Source organism: Tachyglossus aculeatus, chromosome 10 (assembly GCF_015852505.1).
Source record: "Tachyglossus aculeatus isolate mTacAcu1 chromosome 10, mTacAcu1.pri, whole genome shotgun sequence".
Taxonomy (NCBI): domain Eukaryota; kingdom Metazoa; phylum Chordata; class Mammalia; order Monotremata; family Tachyglossidae; genus Tachyglossus; species Tachyglossus aculeatus.
Window position 1 is genome coordinate 60,075,960 of NC_052075.1, and position 24,642 is coordinate 60,100,601.

Below are 24,642 nucleotides of genomic sequence, written 5' to 3' on the forward strand. Positions count from 1 at the left end.
AGCGTGGCTCAGTGGAAAGAGCACGGGCTTTGAAGTCAGAGGTCGTGGGTTCAAATCCCGGCTCCGCCGATTGTCAGCTGTGTGACTTTGGGCAGGTCACTTCACTTCTCTGTGCCTGAGTGACCTCATCTGGAAAATGGAGATGAAGACTATGAGCCCCCCTTGGGACAACCTGATCACTGTGTAACCTCCCCAGTGCTTAGAACAGTACTTTGCACATAGTAAGCACTTAATAAATGCTATTATTATTATTAATCCCCATTTTACAGATGAGGTAACTGAGGCTCAGAGAAGTTGAGTGACTTGCCCCAGGTCACACAGCAGACATGTGGCGGAGCCGAGATTAGAACCCATGACCTCTGACTCCCAAGTCCAGGCTCTTGCCACTGAGCCATGCTGCTTCTCTTAAAAAATACCATTATTATTATAATGATTATTATTATTCTCTGTGTCTCAGCTACCTCATCTGTAAAATGGGGGTGAGTGTGAGCCCCATGTGGGACAGTGGCTGTGTTCTACCTGATTAACTCTCCATCACTTCGCCCCCTCCAGCCCAGCCGGCACCCTCAGTTCCTCTTCCGCTAACCTCCTTACTGTGCTTCGTTCTCGCCTGTCCCGCCGTCGACCCCCGGCCCTCGTCCTCCCCCTGGCCCGGAATGCCCTCCCTCCATACATCCGCCAAGCTAGCTCTCTTCCTCCCTTCAAAGCCCTACTGAGAGCTCACCTCCTCCAGGAGGCCTTCCCACACTGAGCCCCCTCCTTCCTCTCCCCCTCCCCATCTCCCCCGTCTTACCTCCTTCCCCTCCCCACAGCACCTGTATATATGTATATATGTTTGTACATATTTATTACTCTATTTTACTTGTACATATTTATTTTATTTTGTTAATATGTTTTGGTTTGTTATCTGTCTCCCCCTTCTAGACTGTGAACCCGCTGTTGGGTAGGGGCCGTCTCTGTATGTTGCCAACTTGTACTTCCCTAGCGCTTAGTACAGTGCTCTGCACACAGTAAGCGCTCAATAAATACGATTGAATGAATGAATGAACTTGTATCTACCCCAGGGTTTAAAACAGTCCTTCGCACGTAGTAAGCCCATAACAAGTACCACAGTTATTATCGTTATTCCCCCTCTTATCATTATTATGTTATATTAGTAATATTAGTAATTATTACTATTATAATTGTTGTTGTTATCGTTATTAGATGAGCCGGGCCAGCTCGGATTTGACCCCCCTCTCCATCCCCCCGTCTTACCTCCTTCCCTTCCCCACAGCACCTGTATATATGTATATATGCTTGTACATATTTATTACTCTATTTATTTATTGATTGATTTTACTTGTACATGTCTATTCTATTTATTTTATTTTGTTAATATGTTTGGTTTTGTTCTCTGTCTCCCCCTTCTAGACTGTGAGCCCACTGTTGGGTAGGGACTGTCTCTATACGTTGCCGACTTGTACTTAGCAAGCGCTTAGTGCAGTGCTCTGCACACAGTAAGCGCTCAATCAATCAATCAATTGCATTTACTGCACTTCCCAAGTGCTTAGTGCAGTGCTCTGCACACAGTAAGCGCTCAATCAATCAATCGTATTTATTGAGCGCTTACTGTGTGCAGAGCACTGTACTAAGCGCTTGGGAAGTACAAGTTGGCAACATATAGAGACAGTCCCTACCCAACAGTGGGCTCACAGTCTAAAAGTCAATAAATAATAATAATAATGACATTTATTAAGCGCTTACTATGTGCAAAGCACTGTTCTAAGCGCTGGGGAGGTTACGAGGTGATAAGGTTGTCCCCCGGGGGGCTCACAGTCTTAATCCCCATTTTACAGATGAGGTAACTGAGGCCCAGAGAAGTGAAGTGACTTGCCCAAAGTCACCCAGCTGACAATCGGCAGAGGCGGGATTTGAACCCATGACCTATGACTCCAAAGCCCGGGCTCTTTCCACCGAGCCACAATGCTTCTCTAAATACGTCAATAAAGTCAATAAATACGTCAATAAAGTCAATAAATACGATTGATTGATTAGTACAGTGGTCTGCACATAGTAAGCTTTCAATAAATACGATTGATTGATTGATTGATTGATTGATTGATTGATTGATTGACCCTTAGCCCGGTGACGCAAGACAGCTGGGGCGGACGCGGCGCAGCCCCGCGCCTGCGCCGTGGCACGCGCGCCTTCCCGCTGACTTCGGCCAATCCGCGCGAGGCAGGTGACGGTCCCGGCAACCCGCTCAGGCTCCCCTGCGGGCGGCGCTCCAGGGCCCTGACGACCAATCGGAGCCGCCGTCGCGCGGAGGGACAGGCGGGAGGGCCAATCCCGGGGGCCGCCGTCAGGGGGCGGGGCCAGGAGCCTGCCCGGAGAAGGGCGGAAGTGGGGCTCCGGGCCGGGGGGCGGGGGGGAGGGAGGAAGATGGCGGCGTCGCCGGCCCTGCGGCCCGGTCCGGTGCTGCTGCTACTGCTACTGTTGGGCAGGGGTTTGGACGGGGCCGCCGGTTCTCTGAACTTGGCGGAGCTGAGCGACATGCGCTATGGCATCGAGATTCTGCCGCGACCCGTGCTGGGGGGGCAGGTGCGCGGGGATCCCGGACAGGCAGAGGGGCGGGCGGACAGACAGATGGAACGGGAGTCGAGGCGGCGGTGGAGTGGGTGGGGGGCGGGCTCAATCAATCAATCAGTCGTATTTATTGAGCGCTTACTGTGTGCAGAGCACTGGACTAAGCGCTTGGGAAGTCCAAGTCGGCAACATCTCGAGACGGGCCCTACCCAACAGTGGGCCCACAGTCTAAAAGGGTCAGAGGTCAGGGGTTCAAATCCCGGCCCCACCACTTGAGAAGCAGCGTGGCTCAGTGGAAAGAGCCCGGGCTTTGGAGTCAGAGGTCATGGGTTCGAATCCCAGCGCTGCCACCTGTCTGCTGTGTGACCTTGGGCCAGTCGCTTCACTTCTCTGAGCCTCAGCTACCTCACCTGTAAAATGAGGATTAAGACTGTGAGCCCCATGTGGGACAACCTGATCACCTTGTATCCCCCCAGCGCTTAGAACGGTGCTTTGCACATAGTAAGCGCTTAACAAATGCCATTCTTATTATTATTATTATTGTCAGCTGTGTGACTTTGGGCAAGTCACATCAATCATATTGAGCGCTTACTGTGCACAGAGCACTGGACTAAGCGCTTGGGAAGTCCAAGTTGGCAACATATGGAGACGGTCCCTACTCAACAGTGGGCTCACAGTCTGAAAGAGTCAGAAGTCAGGGGTTCAAATCCCGGCGCCACCACTTGCCAGCTGTGTGACTTTGGGCAAGTCACTCCAATCAATCAGTCAATCGTATTTATTGAGTGCTTACTGTGCGCAGAGCACTGGACTAAGCGCTTGGGAAGTCCAAGTTGGCAACATCTAGAGACGGTCCCTACCCAACAGTGGGCTCACAGTCTAAAAGAGTCAGAAGTCAGGGGTTCAAATCCCGGCTCCACCACTTGTCAGCTGTGTGACTTTGGGCAAGTCACTTCAATCAATCATCAATCGTATTTATTGAGCGCTTACTGTGTGCAGAACACTGGACTAAGCGCTTGGAAAGTCCAAGTTGGCAACATATAGAGACGGACCCTACCCAACAGTGGGCTCACAGTCTAAAAGGGGGAGACAGAGAACAAAACCAAGCATACTAACAAAATAAAATAAATAGAATAGATATGTACAAGTCAAATACATAAATAGAGTAATAAATATGTACAAACATATAAACAGGTGCTGTGGGGAAGGGAAGGAGGTAAGATGGGGATGGAGAGGGGGATGAGGGGGAGAGGAAGGAAGGGGCTCAGTCTGGGAAGGCCTCCTGGAGGAGGTGAGCTCTCAGTAGGGCCTTGAAGAGAGGAAGAGAGCTAGCTTGGCGGATGGGCAGAGGGAGGGCATTCCAGGCCCGGGGGATGACGTGGGCCGGGGGTCGACGGTGGGACAGGCGAGAACGAGGCACGGTGAGGAGATTAGCGGCAGAGGAGCGGAGGGTGCGGGCTGGGCTGGAGAAGGGGAGAAGGAAGGTGAGGTAGGACGGGGCGAGGTGATGGACAGCCTTGAAGCCCAGGGTCTTGCTCCTTGTTCCCAGAGGGCCGCCCCTCCCCCGCCTAAAAAGCCCAACAAAAACTCGGACGTCACTCACTCGATCGGTCCATCGGTGGTATTTATTAAACACACTACGTGCAGATCACTGTACTGAGCGCTTGGGAGAGTCCAGTACGACAGAGTGGGCAGTCACTTAGAGAAGCAGCATGGCTTAGTGGAAAGAGCGTGGGCTTGGGAGTCGGAGGTCATGGGTTCTAATCCCAGGGCCGCCACCTGTCAGCTGTGTGACATTGAGCAAGTCATTTAACTTCTCTGTGCCTCAGTTCCCTCATCTGGAAAATGGGGATTAAGACGGTGAGCCCCACGTGGGGCAACCTGATTACCTTGTATCTACCCCAGCGCTTAGAACAGTGCTTTGCACCTAGTAAGCATTTAACAAATACCATCATCATCATCACTTCCCTCCCCCGTAGAGCCGCGAGGAAGAGGTGGTGGTCCTGTCGTCCAGATTCAAGCAGAAATACGAATGCCGCCTGCCGGCCGGCGCCGTCCACTTCCACCACGACGGCCAGGACGAGGTGCCGGCCTACCAGGGGCCCAGTGTCCCCGAGCTGCTCAGGCCCCTGGGGCTGGGCCCCTGCCTGGTGAAGGTAGGGCACAGGGATAGAACCGCCAGGGAGGAAAGGGAGGCAAGGAGGGGGTGAGCCTTACCGGTCAGGGAAGGGTGCTCGGAGACCCCCGCTCCCCTCCCCGACTCGTGGGTGACTCAGTGACTGTGGGCTCTGGTTCCCAGACCAAGGATTGGTGGACGTATGAGTTCTGCTACGGACGGCACATCCAGCAGTATCACCTGGAAGGTGACCACCCCCTGCATAACCCTCCCCTTCCTTCCACACCCTCACCTTGCCCTCCGCCCCCGAGCCCCGATCCCTCTCATCCCCTCATTACGTACGTCCCCCTCTCTCTCTGCTGGTCCTGAGGGCCTGTGGCGAGAGCAGGTGTGGGTACAGCTGCCCCGCCTGCCCACGTCCTGCCCCTCCCGCCCCCCGTCCAGCCCCATTTCTTTGGCAGAGTCTGAGATTAAAGGTGACATCCTGTACCTTGGCTATTACCAGTCGACCTTCAACTGGGAGGATGAGACTGCTAAGGTGTGTGAGACGGGGGGTCGGGGGCGAAGGGGCCACGTGGCCGACTGGGCCGCTGAGTTTGTACCGAGTCCGTACGCTCGGGCCCTCCTCTTCTCCCCCCACCCTTCTCGGGTCCACGTGACCCCGTGACCTCCCATCCTCTCCCTAGGCCTCCAAGCAGCACCGGCTGAAGCGCTACCACAGCCAGAGTTACGGCAACGGCTCCAGGTGTGACCTGAGCGGGAGGCCCCGGGAGGCCGAGGTTCGGGTGAGTAGCGACTCGGGGCTGGCGGTCGGGGCGCCGCGCCCTCTCAACCCCCTCGGCTGATGCCCCTCCCCGACCATTTCCCGATGGCGGCCAGTTCCTGTGCGACCAGCGGGCGGGGCCGGACGGCGGCAGCGACTACATCGACCGCGTGGATGAGCCGCAGTCCTGCTCCTACGTGCTGACCGTGCGCACCCCCCGGCTCTGCCCCCACCCGCTCCTCCGTCCCCCGCCCAGCGCGGCTCCCCAGCCCATCCGATGCCACCCTGCCCTGCCGCCTGCCCAGTACGGGGAGTTCATGCGCACCCAGGCCTGTGAGTGCGGGGACACGGAGCTCTCCAGAGGACCGGAGGTGGGGCGGGGGTGGTGTGTGGAGCTGGGGAGTACGGAGTTTGGGTCGGGCGGACGACCGTGGCTCAGGGGACTGGTCCGGCTGGGGAGGCGTCAGTGGAGGTCGATCGATCCCCTGTTCTTAACCGGGCACCCCCCCCCCCACCACCTCCCGCCCCAACCCTGCACACCTCCTCAGCTGACTCGCAGTGGCAGGTGGAGGAATTCCAGCATCTAGATATGTCTGGCAGCAGGGACACAGGTGAGGCCCACTCCCCCTTCCCCCCCTCCACGTCCACCCCTGCCTCATCCCGTTGGCCCCCTCCACCTCCCGTCCCCCCCACCCACCGTCTCCCATCCTTCCACCACCTCCCATCCCCCCCGCTGCCTCCCAGTGCCCCCTACATCCCGTCCCCCCTTCGCCTCCCGACCCCACCCCACCCATCACCTTCCAACCTCCCCCGACCTGCCCCCAGGCAAGACCGTGCCGGAGGAGAACCCCCAGAACGCCTGGAACACAAAGCCAACGCCTGAAGGCACCCCTCCGCACCTGGTGAGGAGCCCCCGCCTGGCAAAATAACCCCCTCCAACCCAGTGGGAGCTGGAGGGGCCCCGTGTGGCGGGGCCTCACTGACCCCTCAACCTCACCCCTCCTTCCCCTCCTCATCTTCTCCAGGATCCAGAGCCCAGGCCTGAGGTGGAACCGCCGAACCCCAAGCCCCCGAGCAGTGAGCGTCCCACACTTGACCCCAGTGCCCTCTGAGCCCCACGCTGTCCGCTCCCCCTCCCCCAAACCCAGCAGTCCCCGGCTGTCCCCCACCCTGTCGCCACCCCGCTGCCGCCCTGTGTCCCGCAGGTCTCCGCAGGAACGTTCAGATTAAGGTCATCCGAGGCCCCCGGGACCTGGTCCAGTTCATTGAGGAGCTGAAGGACATCGCAAAGAAGGTGGAGGCTGGGGGGCGGCTGGGGGGCAGCGGGGGCACTGGGAAGGCCCACTAGTGTAGCTGCTTTGTCATCTCCCTCCCTCCACCCAGTTTCCGTCTACTCTCCCCACCCCCGGCTTCCCCCATTCCTGCTTTCATGACCTCCCAACTGCTACTGTTTCCCAGGAGAATACGGCCCCCCGGCCTCCCTCAAAGCCACAACCCGAGAGCCCCCCCAAGCTGGCCCAGCAGGAGGAGGGGAAAGAGGTGGAAGAACTCGAGGAAGAGGAGGAGAAGGAGGTGGCGGCAGCAGTGGGGGAGGAGGAGCAGGAGCAGCAAGAGGAGGAGGAAGAGGAGGAGGAGGAGGAGGAGGATGAAGATGTGGCGGTGAGCGGTCTGGACCTGTTAGGGAGGCTCCAGCGGGAGCTGGAGGAGTCTTTGCTCCCAGGCGTCCGCCCCCAACCGCAGCCAGAGGCGGGGGCCGCTGCCCACTTGGAGCGGCAGCAAGACCTGGATGGGGGTCAGCAGGAGGTGAGCGCTCCCCCACCCCGGGGCTGAACCTGGACTCACTGGGGTGAGGGGGACACGGGGCCTGTCTCCAAGGATGGTACAAAGGGACGGGGAGGGAAGTGCTGGGAGGGCAAGGCCCGGGACCGGGACCTGTGACCGGGGCCCCGTCCGCAGGCCGAGCGGGATGCGGGGCCAGAGGGACGGCCCGGACCGGCCCAGCGGGCCCGAGCGTCCCGAGCCCTGGTGGCCACCCTCAGCAGACTGATGCAGAAACTGGATGCTGACCGGGCCGCCTCGCGGCACGGGGAGGGAGAGGGGCAGGGAGAGCGGCAGGGAGAGGCCTCCTCTCAGCCTCCCTCGGCCCCCGATGTTCCAGGTGAGCGAAGCCGCTGGTGGGAGACAGCGAGTGCTCTCCCCTGCCCCCCACCCCCAATCCACCACTGGGGAGCAGGGAATAGGGAGGCGGGAGAGAGAGTCCCCATGGGAATAGAGGGGAGGGGTGGTCCCAGGCCCCTCTTCCATCCATTTCAGTGTCCCCAACAAGGAGGCTGACCACTGAGTCAGGGTTCAGATCACGTGGCTGCAGCAGCTGAAGGGGGACAGTGCTGTGACCTCTGCACCTCCCTTCACCTTCCCATCTTCCTTTGTCTTCCTATGCTCCCCATCTTCCCTCACCTCCCCATTCCATCCACCCTCCTCCCCATCCTTCCTCACCTCCCCACCTCACCCTTCACTCCTCCCCTCACCTTCCCTCCCATCCTCCACACTTCCCCATCTTCCTCCCCTCACCTCCTCATCTTCCGCCCCTCCCCTCCCCACCAACCCCATCAGGTAAAATAGAGATCAAGATTGTGCGGCGGACGGGGGCCGGGGGGGGCCCTGGAGGACGAAGCCCAGTGGCTTTCCGACGAAGACAGTAGGGATCTCAAGGAGATTTTTTTCAGCATTCTGGTGAGCGCAGCTCCGCGGCCCCCAACCCCCTAATGACCTGCCTGACTCTGGCCTCCCTAGTCCTGGCCTTTGTGACCTGTGACTCTTGACCCCCACCCACCCCGTCCCTGACTTCCCAGTCCAAGCTCCTCCCCCGATCTCCCTGTTCCTGCCCCCACACTCTCCCTATTCCTGCACCCCCCACCCCCCCGTCCCCCCTGCCCTTGACCCACCTGACTCTGGCCTCCCTGCCCCCTCAGATCCAGGGTGTGGAGGAGGCTCAGCAGGAGCGTCAGAGACAGCAGCAGCTGGAGAACAACTACCGTCGTGTGTGGGGACCACGGGGGGCAGAGGGCACTGGGGACCCAGACGAGTTTGATTTCTAATACCCTCTTTCCCCCTTCACCACCCCCTCGCCCCACCCCTGCCCCATCTCTCCCTCTCCCTTCCCCTTTCCCCCAGGGCTTGGCAGTGGAGCAGTGCTTGGGCAGGGAGGGCAATAGTTCTGGCAACGACTGGGGTTTGGGAAGGACGTTCTCTGACCTGCCCCGGACTTCCCTTCGGGGAGGGGTGGGTCCTCCCTATTTGCAACCATCTGCCCGTGTCCATCTTATTCAGCGCTTGCCGGTGGAGGAAGGTGACCCCGTGGCTTGGGGTGGTGGTGGTGGATTTTGAGGTCGCTCCAGTGTTGTTTCTGAATAAAATGCCCTGGATCCAGCCCCCCGTATCTGTCCATCCCACTGAGCCCGGACAGCAGCTCGCCCAGATTCCATTCCAGCCGTGCCGCTGGACAGGCCCCCCCCCCCCCCCCGGCCAGCTCTGCCCCCAGCCTTGAGAGAGCCACACAGCCACTCCAAATTATCGTCACTTTATTCCACTTGAAATCCCCACCAGAATGGGCATAGGGATGGCCAGGCCGGGCCTCCCCCTTCCCTCCCCGCCCCCCGCCCCCCCCACTGTCATCTGAATTTTAGCCCAAACCACTGACACCAATGGGGTGGGGGTGTGAAGGGATTAGGGTATGAGTGACCAGCCCCCCTCCGCCCCCACATCGCAACTCTAAACCCCCACCACTCCTTCACGCGTCCAGAGCTTGGGGTGGGGGGCCCCGATCCCTTTCACAGAAAGGGTCTGCACCGTCGACATCCCTCCAAGAGGCCCTGGGCCCGCCGGGGTCAAGAACGGACAGTCAGTGTGGACTGATGGACCGAGGGAGGGTCCCTGCCGACCCCCCCGCCCCGCACCCTTTTGGGGCACGTGTCGTGATCTGCCTCGGGTGAGACCGGACCTCAGCCTCTCGGAAGGCTCGGTGGGGGGGGGGAGACCCCTCCTCCCCAAATACAAATCAAGAGCAGAGGGGAACCCTGGGGAGTGGTGTCGGGGTGGGGAGGGGCGCGGGGGAGAGGAACAAGTGTCTGTGAGTAGGGAGGGTGAGAGGGAAGGGTGTGCCCGGTGAGGGGCGGGGGGGCCGCGGGAGAGGGGTCTGTGCCCAGAGTGAGGGAGAGGATCTGTGCCCAGAGTGAGGGAGTGGACCTGTGCCCAGAGTGAGGGAGTGGACCTGTGCCCGCTGAGGCAGGCCCGGCAGTCCGTGCCCGGTGAGTGGGGGTCCCAGCCCCCCGCCCTCCCTGCAGGCCGGCCCAGGCGGCCGGCTATACCAGGGCAACGGGGGCGTCCGGGCGGCCCAGGCTGGCGCTGCTGCTCTTGCGGGGCCCCGGCCGCGGGGGGCTGGAGGCGGGCGAGGGGCCGGCGCTGGCCCCTTCCCCGGGGCAGCCGTGCTGCAGCAGGATGTCGGCGCAGAGGCGGCTCCCCGCCTGCCGGGCGTACCACAGCGCCGTGCGGCCCCGGGCGTCCCGCGCCGACACGTCCGCGCCGTTCTGCCGGGGCACCGAGACACGGACGGGACGGACAGAGAGAGAGACAGAGGGGCGGCGCTGGGACCGGCCCCGGCCCCGGCCCCAGCGGGGCGAGGGCGTCCCCTCCCTCGGTGCCCCGCCCGGTGCCCCGCCCGGTGCCCCTACCCAGACCAGCAGCTGCGTGATGACCACGTGGGCGAGCTCGGCGGCCAGGTGCAGCGGGGACCGACGCTGCGGGTCCCCGTCGGCGGCGGCGGGGGCGGCGGCGGGCTCCAGGGCCCCGTGCCGGGCGTGGGCGAGCAGCAGCAGCACCGCGGCCACGTCCTGCGCCTGCACGGCGGCCCGCAGGCGGGGCCCCAGCGGCTCGGCCGGCCCGCTCAGCGGCGCCAGGAACAGCAGCTGCTCGTACTTGGCGCGGATCCACGACTCGCGCTCCTGCCTGCGGAGGGAGGGAGGGAGGGAGGGAGGGCCCGGAGGGGCGGGCTGTGAGGCCCCCCGCCGGCCCCCGGCCCCCCCACCCCCACCCCGTCCCTCCCCCCGGGCCGCGGGCCGCACCGGGACGAGTCCTGCGTGGGCTTGGCCCGGCCCTGCGTGCGGCCCTCCCAGACGCGGTTGGCCATGTCGTTGCCCACGGCGGTGAGCACCAGGGTCAGCTCCCTCGGCCAGTCGTCGAGGTCCAGCGAGCGGACGCGCGACAGGTGGGTGCCGAGGTTGCGGTGGATGCCCGAGCACTCGATGCAGATCAGCGCCCCCAGGTTCAGGCTGGCCCACGTGGGGTCTGCGGGGGCCACCAAGCCCGGAGCGCTCTGGCCTGCGGCCCCCGCGGCCCCCGCGACCCCCGCCCCCGGTGGGAGCCCCTCCCTGCGGGTCCCGGCCCCCCCCACCCCCCCCCCGCCCCCGGGGCCCCCGCTCCCTCACTGGCAGCCCCGCAGTCCACGCAGGTCGAGTTCCCCTTGGCGTTCCGGATGGCCTGGATGGCCACGGCTTCGCTCTGGCTGTCCGTGCGCAGCTGGGGACGGGGGACAGCGGGGCGAGGGCCGGGGGCGAGGGGAGAGGTCAGGGCCGAGCCAGGGACAGCGGGCTCACAAGAGTCCGGCCTCGTCCCCGGCTCCTCCCCGCCCCTTCCCGCTTTAATAATCATAATGGTGGTGATCTGTTAAGCGCTTACTATGTGCAAGGCGCTGTTCTAAGCGCCGGGGGAGATACAAGGTAATCAGGTTGTCCCACGTGGGACTCACAGTCTTCGTCCCCATTTTACAGATGAGGGAACTGAGGCCCAGAGAAGTGAAGTGACTTGCCCAAAGTCACACAGCTGACAAGTGGCAGAGCTGGGATTTGAAGCCACGACCTCTGACTCCAAAGCCCGTGCTCTTTCCACTGAGCCACGCTGCGGCTGCACCTCGCCTCGCTAGACCCCCCCGCCCCTCTATAATAATGACGGTATTTGTTAAACTCTTACCCCCGCCCCGCTCTCCCCCCGCCCCCCATAATTATAATAATAATGATAGCATTTATTAAGCGCTTACTGTGTGCAAAGCACTGTTCTAAGCGCTGGGGGGATACAAGGTGACCAGGTTGTCCCACGGAGGGCTCACGGTCTTAACGCCCATTTTACAGATGAGGTAACTGAGGCTCAGAGAAGTTAAGTGACTTGCCCAAGGTCACACAGCAGACATGTGGCGGAGCCGGGAGTCGAACCCATGACCTCTGACTCCAAAGCCCGGGCTCTTTCCACTGAGCCAGGCTATACCACCGTCCCATCCCCCCCAACCCCGCCCGGCCATACTCCCGCCCCATCTCGCGGCCCCTGCCCCTTCCCACAGTCACCTTGACCTTGCTGCTCTCGCAGCCCTGCAGGCTGGCCAGGATCTGGCTCTCGATGGCCTGAACCCAGGCGTCGCGCTCCTCGAAACTGCTCGCCTCGAAGTGCCACGTCTGTCCGGTGCTCGACACAATCAGGAACTCAAAATTCTCCTCTGGAGGTAGGTCGGGGTCACAGGTCACGGGGACGGGGATGGGGGTCCTCCCACCCTCCCCCGAGGCAGTCGGGGAAGGGGCTGAGGTCTCTGTATCCCGACTCCACCCTTCGGAAGACCCCCTCCCCCCGCACTCCCACCCCCCCGTCCAGTTACCTGCTTTATAAATATTTCTTAAACTACCAAAGGATTTTAGTTTCCACATTTTGCGCTTGGCTGGCTCCCCGCAGCGAAGGCGACAGAGACAGAGAGAGGCCGAGGCAGACAGAGGTGGACAGACGGTCAGGGTGCGCGGGGGACGGAAGGGGGAGGAGAGACGAGTGGAGAAAGGAGCGGGGAGAGGCGGAGCGGCAAGGTGGGGGCAGAGGGGAGAGAAAACCGGAGAGTCAGTGGCCCCGGAGCAGAAGCCGAGAAAGTGAGGATTCTGCCGTGGTGGGAGAAGGAGGAGGAGAAAAGGGGCGGGGGGCGAGCAGAGGGGCGGGGCCGGGGGGCAGAGGAGCGGAGGGTCACGGCCCTGGCAGGCGGCAGAGTCGGGGTCGGGGGACCAGAGGGGCCCGACGAGGAGACGGCCGAGCCGAGAAGGCTGGGGTTGGCGGGGAGGAGGGAGCGGGGCCTTGTCGGGGGTGCAGAGGGAGGAGAGGGGGGCCCAGCTCGCGGGACGGGGCCTTGGTCCCACCTTCCGCCGCCTGTCCGGAGGACCCCTCGGTCCGGGACGGAGTGGTCAGCTTCTTTCTCCGCTGCTTCTTCCCCAGAGGCGAGGGTGGGGGGTCCCGGCTTGGCGGGCTGAGGCCCCCCGACGGAGTGCAGTCTGGGGACACGAAGGCTGCTCAGGCTCCTCCTGACTCTTGTGACCGCTGCCTGTCCGGCCCCTGACTCCCTGTGACTCCCTGTGACTGCCCCACCCCCCCACCCCCGGCCATCTCTCCTCCTCTCCCCTCCCTTCAGAGCCGCCCCTCCGTTGTCTCTCTGGCCAGAGTGGAAGCTGCGGACCCCCCGGGCCAGGGGCCACAAGGCACGGTCACTCCGAGCCACGGATCACAAGCTGCGGTCACTCTGGGCCCACACCCCCACCTCTAATCTTTCCATGTCGGGCCTTGTTCCCCACCAGCGCCAGCATTCCCCTCCGCTCCCCCGCCGCCCTCCGCCCGTTTACTTCCCCCCTACTTTTTCCCCACCGCACACAACAATCCCAGTCAAATGCAGCCTGGAGAACCCTCCACCCGGCCAGGGGAAAGCTCCCCTTCATCCTTGACCCGTTTCTGACCCAATCACGGCCTGCTCCTCGCCCTCCCACCCCGCCTCGTTCCTCGGGGGGAGTCGTCCCCCTCCTCGCTCCCAAGGCCGCTTTAACACCTTCTCATCCTCTCCATCTCCTCCCTCAAAGCGCGCGGGGGCCGCCTCTCCCACCGCCTTCAATTAGCAGTGCCCGTTATCGTCCGCCCACCCTCGGGCCCCTCCTCCAGTTTTCTCAGGGATTGATTCTGTCGCCCCCCACCCCCCGCCCGCCCTCCTTGTCCTGCCCGCACTGATCCTCGGGGACAGTGCTATCCACGTGGGCGTGCCTGATGACCCTCATCCGCCCCCCTTCCTCTCCCTCCTTGGCTCCTCCTGCCTCCTGCTCCGCCCCACCTCGCCCGCTCCCCCACTAAGGCACACCCTGGATCTCACCTTCACTAATCACTGGTCCTTCCCCCCCACCTCTGCCCAGAGGCCCGCCCTCCTCCCCCCCAGAGGCCCCCTATCTCTTGACCCCTCCTCCACACGCACTCATGCCAGGCCACCAGGCCCATTAGGGCGGTCACCCCAAACTCTCGACGGGCACATCCACGGCCTCCACGCCACCCTCCAGGCTGACCTCGACTCCCTCGACGCTTGTCTCTCCTTCTATCTGGCGTGCCCCACCCCCCACCCCCAACCCGCAGGCCTGGGTGGTCCCCTCCCCATCCCCGCGAATCCCAACCCGCGGGCCTGGACGGACCCCACGGTCCCTTCCTCCACTCAGGCTCTCGTCCCAGGGAGAGTTGCTCTGCAGGAGGAGGAGAATCCTGCCACCAGCCCGACCTGATCCTCTCCATCCTCCCCGGCTCTCACTCTGCCCTCTCCTCTTCCCAGCGACACTCCAGCTCCTCCCTCGATGACCCCCGTGCCCACGGTCCGCACCAACCGACTGCCCACACCTGACTTTTAATCCTCTTCTTAACTTCCCCGTAGCCCCACCTGCCCATCTCTTGCCCCTGACCACCTTGCCATCCTCTTCATGGGCAAAATTTTAACTATCGTGCGGGAACTCCCCAGATCTCCCCCTCACTTTCCTAGTTCCCTCTTACTCCCTTCATCCATTCTCACATCCTTCCGGCCACCTCTCAAGAGGAGAGCTCCTGTCACCTTTCGAAATCTGCCCCCTCCACCTGTTCCTCGAACCCCATCCCTTTGCATCTCATTAAAACACTCGTGTCCACGCTTCTTCCCTCCCCGACGGCCATCTGTAACGGCTCGCTCTCTGATGTCCCCTGCCCATCTACTTTCAAACTTGTCCCCGTCTTCTCTACCCTAAAAAAATAAAAACCCCTCTTTTGCCCCCACTGCATCATCATCATCCTCCAGCCCACTCCTTTTCTCCGTCCTACCATTCCTGTCCAAACTCCTTGAACGGGTCGTTTATGTCAGCTGCCGCCACTTCCTCTCCTCCAACTCACTGCTCGACCCACTCGGATCAGAATTTTTTCCCCTCCCCTAGCCTGCTCTCTCCAAGGTCACCCATGTGATCAGATCTAGCGGCCTCCATTCCACCTCAATCCTCTGCGTCCTCTTGGCTGACCTTGACATTGTGGACCACCCCCTTCTGGAGTCATTGCTTATCAGGTGGTTTTTCTGGCAGTCCTCTCCTGATCTCCTTCTACCTCTCTGGTCTCTCTTTCTCGGTCTCTGCCTCTGCCCCTTACCTGCTCAGTGTGGAAGGGTCCCTCAAGGCTCAGTTCTGAGTCCCTTTCTATTCTCAATCGACCCTCACTCCGACCCTCGTCCACGCTCACAGCTTCGACTCCAGACTGCTCCGTGCGTGACTCCCAAATCTACCTCTTCAGGCCCAGCCTCGGCCCTCCTTTGCAATCTGGCCCTGTCCCTTGCCTCCAGGACACCTCCTATATGGATAGCCCATCGGCACCTCAAGCTCAGCATGTCCCAAAAGGAGTTTTTCATCTTTCCTCCCAAATCCTCTCCTCCTCAGAACTTTCCCATCATTATCGACTGCACCACCATCCGCCCCGTGAATCAAGCCCTTGTCCTCTCCCTACTCCACTATCGAATCAGGCTCCTCGCTGACCTCCCTGACTTCAATCTTGAGAATCTGCCTGGCCTAGAGGAAAGAGGATGGGCTGGGAAGTGATGGGCTGGGCTGGGTTCTAGTCTCAGCTTCGCCACTTGTCTGATGTGTGACCTTAAGCAAGGTACTTCGCCTCCCTGAGCCTCAGTTACCTCATCTTAAAATGGGAATTAAGACTATTAGCCCTATGTGGGACAGGGACTGTGTCCAACCTAGTTATCTTGTATGTGAGAAGCAGTGTGGCTCAGTGGAAAAGAGACCGGGCTTTGAAGTCAGAGGTCATGGGTTCAACTCCCGGCTCCGCCAATTGTCAGCTGTGTGACCTTGGGCAAGTCACTTAACTTGTCTGGGCCTCAGTGACCTCATCTGGAAAATGGGGATTAAGACTGTGAGCCCCACGTGGGACAACCTGATCATCTTGTAGCCATCCCAGCTCTTAGAATAGTGCTTTGCACATAGTAAGCGCTTAAAAAATGCCATCATCATTATTACTATTATTATTATCTGCCCCAGCACAGTAAGCGCGTAAACATACCAAAAACCAAAACCCCTCTCCCTTCTCCAGTCCAAACCTCACTCTGCTGCCTAGGTCTTTTTTTTTTTTTTTTTTTTGGTGGGGGGAAAGATCTTTTTTTTTCTTTCCAGAAACCTCAAATGGGAAGAAGAAGAGGGAAGAGGAAGAATTATTATTATTATTGTGGTATTTGTTGAGGACTCTCTATGTGCCAGATACTGTACTATGCGCTGGAGTAGATACCAGTTTAGGCACAGGTTGGGCATGGGGGGTCAGCCGACATGGGGCTCATGGTCTATGGTATTTAACCCCCATTTTATAGATGAGGAAATTGAGGCCCATAGAAGTGAAGTGACTTACCCAACTTTCCCCAACAGCTCCCTCGCCCCCCCACTCCTCCCCAGCTCACACACTTTACCCCTCTCATACCGACCTACCCACTCACTGAGGCTCCTCCTCATTTCCGGCAGCTGACCTCTTGCTCACATCCTTCCCCCCTCCCGGAAAACCCTCCTCTTTCACATCTGGCACAGCAATGCTCTCCCCGTCTTGAAAAAGCCCGTTGGAATTACATCTCCTTCTGGAGACCTTCCCCGATCGATCTCAACTCCCCACCCTGACGCTCCCTCTACCACCACTTCTTCCCGCACCCTGTCAGCACTCTTGTTCAAACCCCACCCCCGCTCTCTATACCCTGACACTTGGGTGCTTCCCCTACCTGTAATTTATTGTAGGATCTCTCTCTCTCTCTCTCCTGCGACTCCCCGTACACCCCCTCTCCCACCCCCACCCCGCCCTAGATTGTTAACTCCTTGAGGGCAGGGCGCACCTCTACCACCTGTGTGGGACTCTCCCCGGGGCTCAGTACGGCTAAAGTCAATACATCGATTGAGTGATTGATTCCCGGCAGGTGCACTAACCGGTGCTCAGGGCTCGTGCCAGGTTCCGATCTGGCTTCAGGAAGTGCTTGGAGGCTGGATCCGGGGGCGGCTGTAGGGTGCTGGGGCTGGGCGTGGGCGTGGGCGTGGGCGTGGGCGGCTCAGCTGGGGGAAGACCTGGAATGAGAAAGGTCCTCCCCCTCTCCGACCCCTTCCTCTTTCGCTCCCCCACTGCCCTCCCTGTCCTCCTCCCCCTCACCGCTCCCTTCGGCCGCCGGGCTGGACCCCACATCCTTGACGAGCCCGTTGATGCTGGCCGAGGGGCCAAAGGCCGAGATGGCCCTCGGTGGCCGCTTGCCGGGGACCTTGACCGTTGTCCGGAGCAGATCCATCTCCTTGCCGTGGACGCCATGGATGTAGTCCTGGGGGGTCAGTGAGGATCGTCGGAGGTGGTGGTCCTCAGCACTGGGGGCCGGGCGGGGAGCGGGGCCAGGGCCGGACGGACGGACGGACGGATGAGGGGACGGAAGGACGGACGGGCGAGGGGACGGAAGGGCGGGCGCTTACATGGACGCTGGGGTGATAGAGCAGGTAGCCGTTGCTGGACAGCGTCACGTATTTCTTCTTCCACTCCTTGTTCAGAGAGTTCCCGCTCCGCTTCAGCAGGAAGCTCTGCGGGGCGGGAGGCCCGACACTGGGGTCCGGAGACGCCGGCGGGGAAGCCCGCCCGCCCTCGCCCCCTCCGTGGTCCCCGCGGCCCCCGCAGCCCCCGGCCCCGCCGCACCTGTTTGATGGGGATGGCCCGCCCGCCGCCCGCCGTCTCTCCGCGACTGTCCAGGCTTCGCTTCTCCGAGTCGCTGCCCCGGCGGTTCTGTGGGAGACGGGGGCGGGCTGAGCTCCGTGGGCGAGAGGGAGGGGAGAGGAGCGGGGAGGAGGGGGGAGGACAGGAGAGGAGAGGAGGGGGGAGGAGAGGAGAGGAAAGGAAGGGAGGGGAGAGAAGAGGAGGGGAGAGGAGAGAGACGACGGGAAAGGGACGGAGGGAGGGAGAAGAGGGCGGGGGGGGGACCAGAGGGAGAGGGGAGGCGGGCAAGCGAGGGAGGGGAGGGGAGGGGAGGGGAGGGGAGGGGCGGCCGGGGTTGGGAGCAGAGGACGCAGAGCCGAGTGCCGAGGACCGCTACCGCTACCGCTACCGCTACCGTTACCGTGAAGAGGCTAGTGCGTCTCTTGGCGGCTCGGTGCAGGGACCCCGGGGTGCTCAGCCCGGCCGCCGCCGCCGCCGCCGCCGCCACCGCCGCCGCCTCGGCCCTTAGCTCTCGGTGGCCCACGTTCGGAGAGGACGGGAGGGAGGACGAGTAATCGCTCGTGTGGCCGCCGTCGCTGGCCTGGGGATGGGGACAGGACCGGGGTCAGGGGTCCGCCCCCTCCCCGCCCCGCACCCCTGAACTGGGGCTTCGCCCCGCTTTCTTCCCTCCTCCCCATCCCCTCGTCCCGTTCGTCCCCTCAAATGAAAGACTGAGCGCCGGCTCGAGGGCAGAGCTATGTAGCGGGCGCCTCCTGAAGGCAGAGCGCTGGAGCGGGCGCCTGCAGCCTGCAGCCTCGACCGCCACCTTCACCCTGCATCCCCCGCCCCCAGACACACACACACCACACAACGCACACCCCCCCACACCCCCCCCACACCCCCCCCTACTTACCATGGCCTTCCCTTTAGCTTGGAGGCCTCCAGGGCCTCTCGGGCCCCCCACCCGCCCCTCCCGGGCCCCGCCCCTCACCTGGCCCGCCCCGAGCGGGGACACGGGGGCCGTGTGGCTCGGGGAGCTCGGCAGAGACTTGCAGGCTGCCAGGAGCTGCTGCTGCTTCCGCAGAGTTACGACTTTCTGCGCCACTGGGGTAGGGGGTGGGCGGAAGGCAGAGAGGGCAGTGAGGAAGCAGAGGTGCCACCCGCCCGTGCGAGCGACCTGGAGTCCCCCCCCCCCCCTGCCCTTCCCGCGGCCCTTTTCCATCATCATCATCATCATCATCAATCGTATTTATTGAGCGCTTACTATGTGCAGAGCACTGTACTAAGCGCTTGGGAAGAACAAATTGGCAACATATAGAGACAGTCCCTACCCAACAGTGGGCTCACAGTCTAAAAGAGCCCAAGAGTGCCCCGTTCAGGAAGTCCTACCAGATTGACCCCGCTCCCTCTGCTCCATGGCTCCAAATCCCCCCGACCCCCACTCCCTCCGCCCCGCGCGCCAATCGCATCCTTCCCTGGCTGGCTCCGTCTGTCTGGACCGGGCTCTCTTTGAGTCCAGAACGGAGGCTCCCTGAGGAAGGGGCCTGGGTCTGCCCGGCCGGCCGTCCTGGGCCGTCCTGGGCCGGCCCACTGATCCCACAGACCCCTCTCTTGCCCTTCCGCTCCGGCCCCCGGTCCCCGGTTCCCGGTCCCCGGCCCCCGACCCCCGGTCCCCGGTCCCCGGTCCCCGGCCCCGTTACCTTCCTGGAAGACCCTTTCTACGTTGAGCCCGTAGGTAGCGCACGTCTCGTAGTAGCTACAGCGTTTCATGTCGCCGCAGAGGGCGCGGGCCCGGGCGTCCGCCACCACGCGAGGGGACGAGGCGCTGATCCTGTCTGGGGGCCGAGGGCAAAGTAAGACAGCAGACCCCACCCGACCCTTCCCTCCCTTCTGCCTCACTCTCGTCCCTGCCTCTTCCCCTCCCTCGCCATTGCCCTCGCCTCCTCCCTCGCCCTTTCCCCCTCGCCCTTATCCCCTCCCGCTCCCTCGCGTCTCCCCCAACTCCTCCCCACGCGCCTCTCCCTCGGTGGCAGGTGGAAACCTCCGGGAAGAGCAGAAGGGCGGCAGCGTGTCCGGCCAGCAGAAGTCCTTCCCCCCCGCCCCCCCGCCCCTCCACTCCCCGGGATCCCCGTCCCCTCACCTTGCGTCCCCACCAGGGCCAGAGCCAGGCCGGGCCCCCCTCGGCTTTCCCCCCGAAGGGCGGTCAGCTGCCGGTGCAGCTGCCCCACGGCCTGGAAGCTCTTTTCATCTTCCAGGCTGAAGACGAAGATCACGGCGTCGGCCCAGCCTGAGAACTGGGGGAGGGCTGGAGGGTCAGGCCGGGATAGACCCTCATGCTCACTGCCCTGCCGGGCAGTGTCCCGCTTCCCCCCCGCAGCCCCGCTCTCTGGCCCCTGCCCCCCGCCCCCTGCCCCTTCACCTTGGCGTCTGGCGCGGCCCCCTCCTCCCGGATCAGCAGTAGGTAACTCTGGCCTTCCACCAGCATCTCCTTCTTGTGCTGTTCGCCTGGCCGGGGAGCAGCGTTAGTGGCCAGAACAGGGTACGGACCCTGCTCCACCCCAGCACATGACCCCTGACCCCTAGTTCTCTTCAGGACTCACTTTCTGTTTTCTCCAGTGCCTGGTAGGAGCCGGTCAGGAAGCGGTGGACGAGAGCCGACTTTCCACTTCGAGCATCGCCCAACACTCCCTAGGCAGGGGGAGCGGTCAGCGAGGCGCGGGGGTCGGGGGTGGGCGGTCACCGAGGCCGGGGACAAAGGTCAGTGGGCTCAGGAGTTGTTGGGGGGAGGAAAAAAAACCCTTCCTCGGGCACAAAGTTCTGAACAGAATCGGGGAGCCAGGGCGAACACGTGGCCCGACGCGAATCAGAAATGCAGTTGGGCGGCGTGAGGACAGTGACAGTCACTGCGAGGGGGGCGGGAGGCCCGGCAAGGGGCCTGGGGGAGGGGAAGGGCCCACGTAGGAGCAGTGGGTTGGAGGGGAGAGGGGCCTATGCCCCAGCAGAAGGGTCGTGAGAGAAGGAGGGGGGGAGTCGGGACCCCAGCAGGGGGTCTGAGGGGACCCACTGCCCAATCTCCACTGAGAGGAGGGAAGGGAGGATGGGAGAAGAGAAAGCTTCCGCGACTGGGGGAGGCGGTGGCGACCCTCGCAGTTGAGCGACAGGACATAGAGGAATATGTGCGGGGGTGCGAGGGGGGCGGGCAGAGCCGGGGAAGGGGGTGGGAGAAACACACCAACCGCAGGTCCTGGACGGAGCGGCTCAGGGTCCATTCCGGACTGTTGAGGACAGCCTCTGGGTGGGGAAAAGGGACAGATGAGACCTCGAGCCTCCTCCTCGGTCCCCGTCCCGTCGTCCACTAATGACCCCACCCCACCCCCGCCCCTCCACATCCACATCCACCTGTTCCTTTGCAGCTGGCGCTTACATTGCCCAGTTGCTTAGCAACAGCGCCAGATGTGAGAAATGCCCCCTCCCCACCCCCAGCCGTTAGCCTCCTTTGTGAATCCCAGAGCTCCTCGCTCCCCGGGGGATCTGAAGCCCAAGTGGCATCCAGTCCGTCACCGCCACCCCACCCCCCCCTCCACCCCAGTCCAGCTCCGGGCCGCCCAGGTTCCCCGACTCGATGAGAATCGGGCTAGGCTCTCCCCGCCCCCGACCCCCCACCCCGTCCTCTTCAGAGCCACATGCAACCTCGCTCACGCCCCCAGCCGGACCGGCCGGCCTCAAAGGTCACTCCCAGGTCGCCAAGGAAACTGAGGCACGAATGGTGGGGAAGGAACTGGTCCCCGAGGTAAGGACTCCTTGCCCTCGGCCGGGCGCTCTCCCCCGTCCCCCCGCCGAAGTTGGACCCAAGCGTTCGGCGTCCCCTCCCCGTCCCTGCTGCGGATTCCAGCGTTTGGGCCCCCCACCTCCCCACCCCCCGGTGTGGGCCCAAAGGTCAGGCGACCCCTCTCCCACAGACGTGGACCCAAGCGTCCTGAGGCCTCTACCCCTCAGGCGTAGGCACAGGGGCCCGGCTGCGCGCTCCCGTCCCCCCCGGCGTGGCCCCAGGGGTCCGGCGCACCGCCCCCCGCCCCGGCACGGACCCGAGGTACGGCGACCCCTCCCCACCCCCCGCGGCGTGGGCCCAACAACTCACTGGGGGAGACGCTCCCCAGTAACTCGCTGGGGGAGACGCGCAGCTCGGGAGGCCCGGGGCCGGGGCCGGGGCTGGGGCCCGGGCCGGGGGGCGCGCCGGTGCTCTTGGCGAAGATGCCACTGATGAACTTGAGCATTTTGCGGTCGCGCGTGGAAGCCCGTCCCCCCTCGCGGCCCCGCTTCAGCCCCGGTCCCGAAGGCTCCAGAGTGGTAGGCGGCGCGGGCCCGGCGGGCGGCGTGGAGGCGGCGGGCGGCGGGGGCGGCGGCGGCGGCGGCGGCTGGGGCTGCGGCGAGGGTTGCAGCGGCGGCCCCGGGTGCAGGTCACTATTGTCCAGCGTTTTGCTCTTGCCTTTGCGGGGCGACAGCTTGACCCTGGGCCCGGGTCCGGCCGGTCCGGCCGGTCCGGCCGGTCCGGGCCCCGCGGCCCCCGCCGTGGCCTTCGGGTCCCGGGCCCTGGCTTTGCCCTCGCCGTCGGGCCATGACAAGCGGCTGGCGGCCCCCTTCGGCCCTCCGGCCCGGGCTCCGCTGGTGGTCACGGTCCTGCACGGCTTCGGGGCGGGCGGCGGCGGCGGCGGCGGTGGCAGCGGCGGCGGCGGCGGCGGCGGCGGCGGCGGCGCCACCTTGAGGCGGCGGCTGCCGGTGCCCGGGTGCGGGGAGGACGAGCCCGGGATCCCGCCGCCCCCGGCCCCGGCCCCGGCCCCGGGCCCGGCCCCCCCCCGGGCCTCCCCAGCTCGGGCTGCTCAGCAAGGGGCGCCGGGCCGGGCCGGGGCCGGCGGCCGCGCCGGGCCGGGGGTCCGGGGTCAGCCCGCCGCCCGGCGGGGGCCCGGGCGGCGCGGCCCACAGGGAGAGGCGCCGGGCCGGGCCGGGGCCGGGACCGGGGGCGGGGGGCGCAGAACGGGCTGGCCGGACTGGCCGGGCTGACGGGGCTGACGGGGCTGACGGCGGGGCTGGCGGGGCTGGCGGGGCCGGGGGCGGGGGTCAGGGGAGGGGGCTCGGCCCCGGTCCCGGCCCCCGCCCCGGTCCCGGCCCCCGCCCCGGCCCCGGCCCCGCTGGTGCTGATCCACAGCGCATCCTGCCGATGGAACAGGCGCTTCTTGACGGTCTCGTCCGCGGCCCCGGCCTTCCCCGCCGCGGAGGGGCCCCCTGCGGAGCCTGCGGACCCTGCGGGCTGGCCGGGCTGGCCGGGCTGGCCGGGCTGGCCGGGGGACGGCGGCGGCGGCGGCGGCACGGACTCGAGTTTGACCAGGGTTAGAGAGATGAAGTAGGTGGTGGTCCGGCGCTGCAGCGCGCCCGCTCCCCGGCTCATCGGGACCCCGAGATCCCCCCCGCCCGGACGCGCGGAGGGGGACGCGCTGCCCCGGCGGCGCTCAAGGGGGCCCGGCCATGGAGCCGCCCCCCGCCCCGGACCCCCGGGCCCCCGGACCCCCGGACCGCCGGACCCCCGGACCCCCGCCCCGGCTGCGCTCCCTCCGCCGCCTCCGCGCGCGCCCTCCGCCCATCACACGGGGCGCGCTCGTCCCATCGCGCCCCTCAGCCGCGCCCCCGGAGCCCCCCGGAGCCCCCCGGAGCCCCCCGGAGCTCCCCGGAGCCCCGGGACCTGTGGGAGCTCTCCGGGGAGGAAAGGGTGCGGGGGAGGAGGCGGAGGGGACAAGGGCTGCGGGGGCTGGAGGAGGAGGAGGAGGAGGAGGAGGAGGAGGAGGGTAGGGAACGAGGGAGGGGGGTGGGGGCGGGAAGGAGGGAAATGGGGAAGGGGTACGGGGGCGGGCTGGGGGAGGGAATAAGGAGGGGGGCGGGCTGGGGGGGTGATGCAGGGTGGGAGGGTGGGGGGCTGGCTGGGGGAGGATGCGGGGACGGGGGGGAGGGGGTGCGAGGGCTGGTCTGGGGAAGGATGCGGGGACGGGGAGGGGGTGCGAGGGCTGGTCTGGGGAAGGATGCGGGGACGGAGAGGCGGGGAGGGGGTGCGGCGGCAGGCTGGGGAAGGAAGGGCGCGGGAGAGGTTGAGATGAAGGGGGCTCGGGAGGGGGCGGGCACGGGGCAGGGGACTGGGGAAGGGGTGCGGGGACGAGGGAGGGATGCGGGGCTGGGGTAGAGGAAGGGGGCGGGGAGGGCGGATTCAGGGGCGAAGATGCGGGAGGTGAGAGGCGGGAGGACCGGGGCCCGGGGGTCCCGGAGGAAGGTCCGCGGGGCTGGCCGGGGCTCGCGGGGACTCGGCCCGGTCCTGATGCGCGCTGTGTCCGGGCGATTCCCTGCACATTGAGCAGGAGGCGCCCGCTCCCCCGCCCGCCCGCCTGCCCGCCTGCCCGCCTGCCGCCCGCCTCCCTCCGCCCCCCGCCCCGGGCCGCCCGCCCGCCCGCCCGTCCGCGTCCGCGCCCGCCTCCCGCCGCTCCCCCCGCCCTCCTCCCCGCCCCAGGCAGGCTTGTCTGCAGAGGCCGTGCTAGAACCCGGACTGGATTTCCCCTCTCACATCCCGGACTGGATCGTCCCGGATTGGGACTCTCCCGCCTCCTTCCTCTCCTTCCCTGCCGCCCTCCCCTAACCTGGGGAAGGGGCTGCAGAGGGGGGCGGAGCCCTAGGCAGGGCGAACGTAGGCTGCCGGGGGAGGTCAGTTGGTTTCCTCAGTCGTACGAGCCCCCCTTCCCCCTTTCCCCCCCCCCCCAACACCCATCGCGTTGGAACTGGGGGGTGAACGCCGGGGAGATCGAGGTGGCTCCCCGAGGGAGAGTAGCACTGCCCCCCTGCCCAGCTGTCTCCGCTTCCTGTCCCTCGCGTGACACTGACCACGTGCGGACCCTCGAGCTAGACTTTATTCGACTTTCTTCACCCGCCCCTCCTTTTTCCCTTCCCTGGGTCTCCCCACCTCCCCCCAAGGGAAGAAGGGAAGGGGTGGAAATCCCTTCCGAATTTCGGGGGTCTGCCAGCGGGAGGCGAATGAGTCAAGGCTCCCGGGGCGGGGGCGCATCTCCGGATTTACCCAAAACTCATTCTGCATCCTGTCGCCATGGCAACCGCGGCTCCGCGCGTGCGG

At 64.4% G+C, this 24,642-nt stretch overlaps 2 protein-coding genes across 2 annotated transcripts; one reads left to right on the forward strand and one right to left on the reverse strand.

The window, feature by feature from the left end:
- Positions 1 to 2,424: 2,424 nt before the first annotated feature.
- Positions 2,425 to 8,874, forward strand: OS9 (OS9 endoplasmic reticulum lectin). Its single transcript, XM_038753143.1, is given in 15 exon segments — positions 2,425 to 2,583; positions 4,545 to 4,721; positions 4,865 to 4,928; positions 5,143 to 5,219; positions 5,368 to 5,466; positions 5,561 to 5,777; positions 5,993 to 6,055; positions 6,270 to 6,346; positions 6,470 to 6,521; positions 6,650 to 6,738; positions 6,903 to 7,247; positions 7,401 to 7,602; positions 8,058 to 8,095; positions 8,097 to 8,177; positions 8,417 to 8,874. Coding segments are annotated over 15 exon segments (1,866 nt in total). The 3' UTR covers positions 8,543 to 8,874.
- Positions 8,875 to 9,113: 239 nt separating this feature from the next.
- AGAP2 (ArfGAP with GTPase domain, ankyrin repeat and PH domain 2) lies at positions 9,114 to 22,976 on the reverse strand. Its single transcript, XM_038752685.1, is given in 21 exon segments — positions 9,114 to 10,030; positions 10,175 to 10,448; positions 10,565 to 10,787; positions 10,928 to 11,018; positions 11,837 to 11,985; positions 12,142 to 12,201; positions 12,662 to 12,793; positions 16,742 to 16,876; positions 16,959 to 17,121; positions 17,267 to 17,371; positions 17,484 to 17,570; positions 17,902 to 18,081; positions 18,472 to 18,584; positions 19,181 to 19,315; positions 19,621 to 19,774; positions 19,900 to 19,985; positions 20,081 to 20,168; positions 20,713 to 20,771; positions 21,619 to 22,315; positions 22,317 to 22,525; positions 22,584 to 22,976. Coding segments are annotated over 21 exon segments (3,705 nt in total). The 5' UTR covers positions 22,924 to 22,976; the 3' UTR covers positions 9,114 to 9,805.
- Positions 22,977 to 24,642: the final 1,666 nt, after the last annotated feature.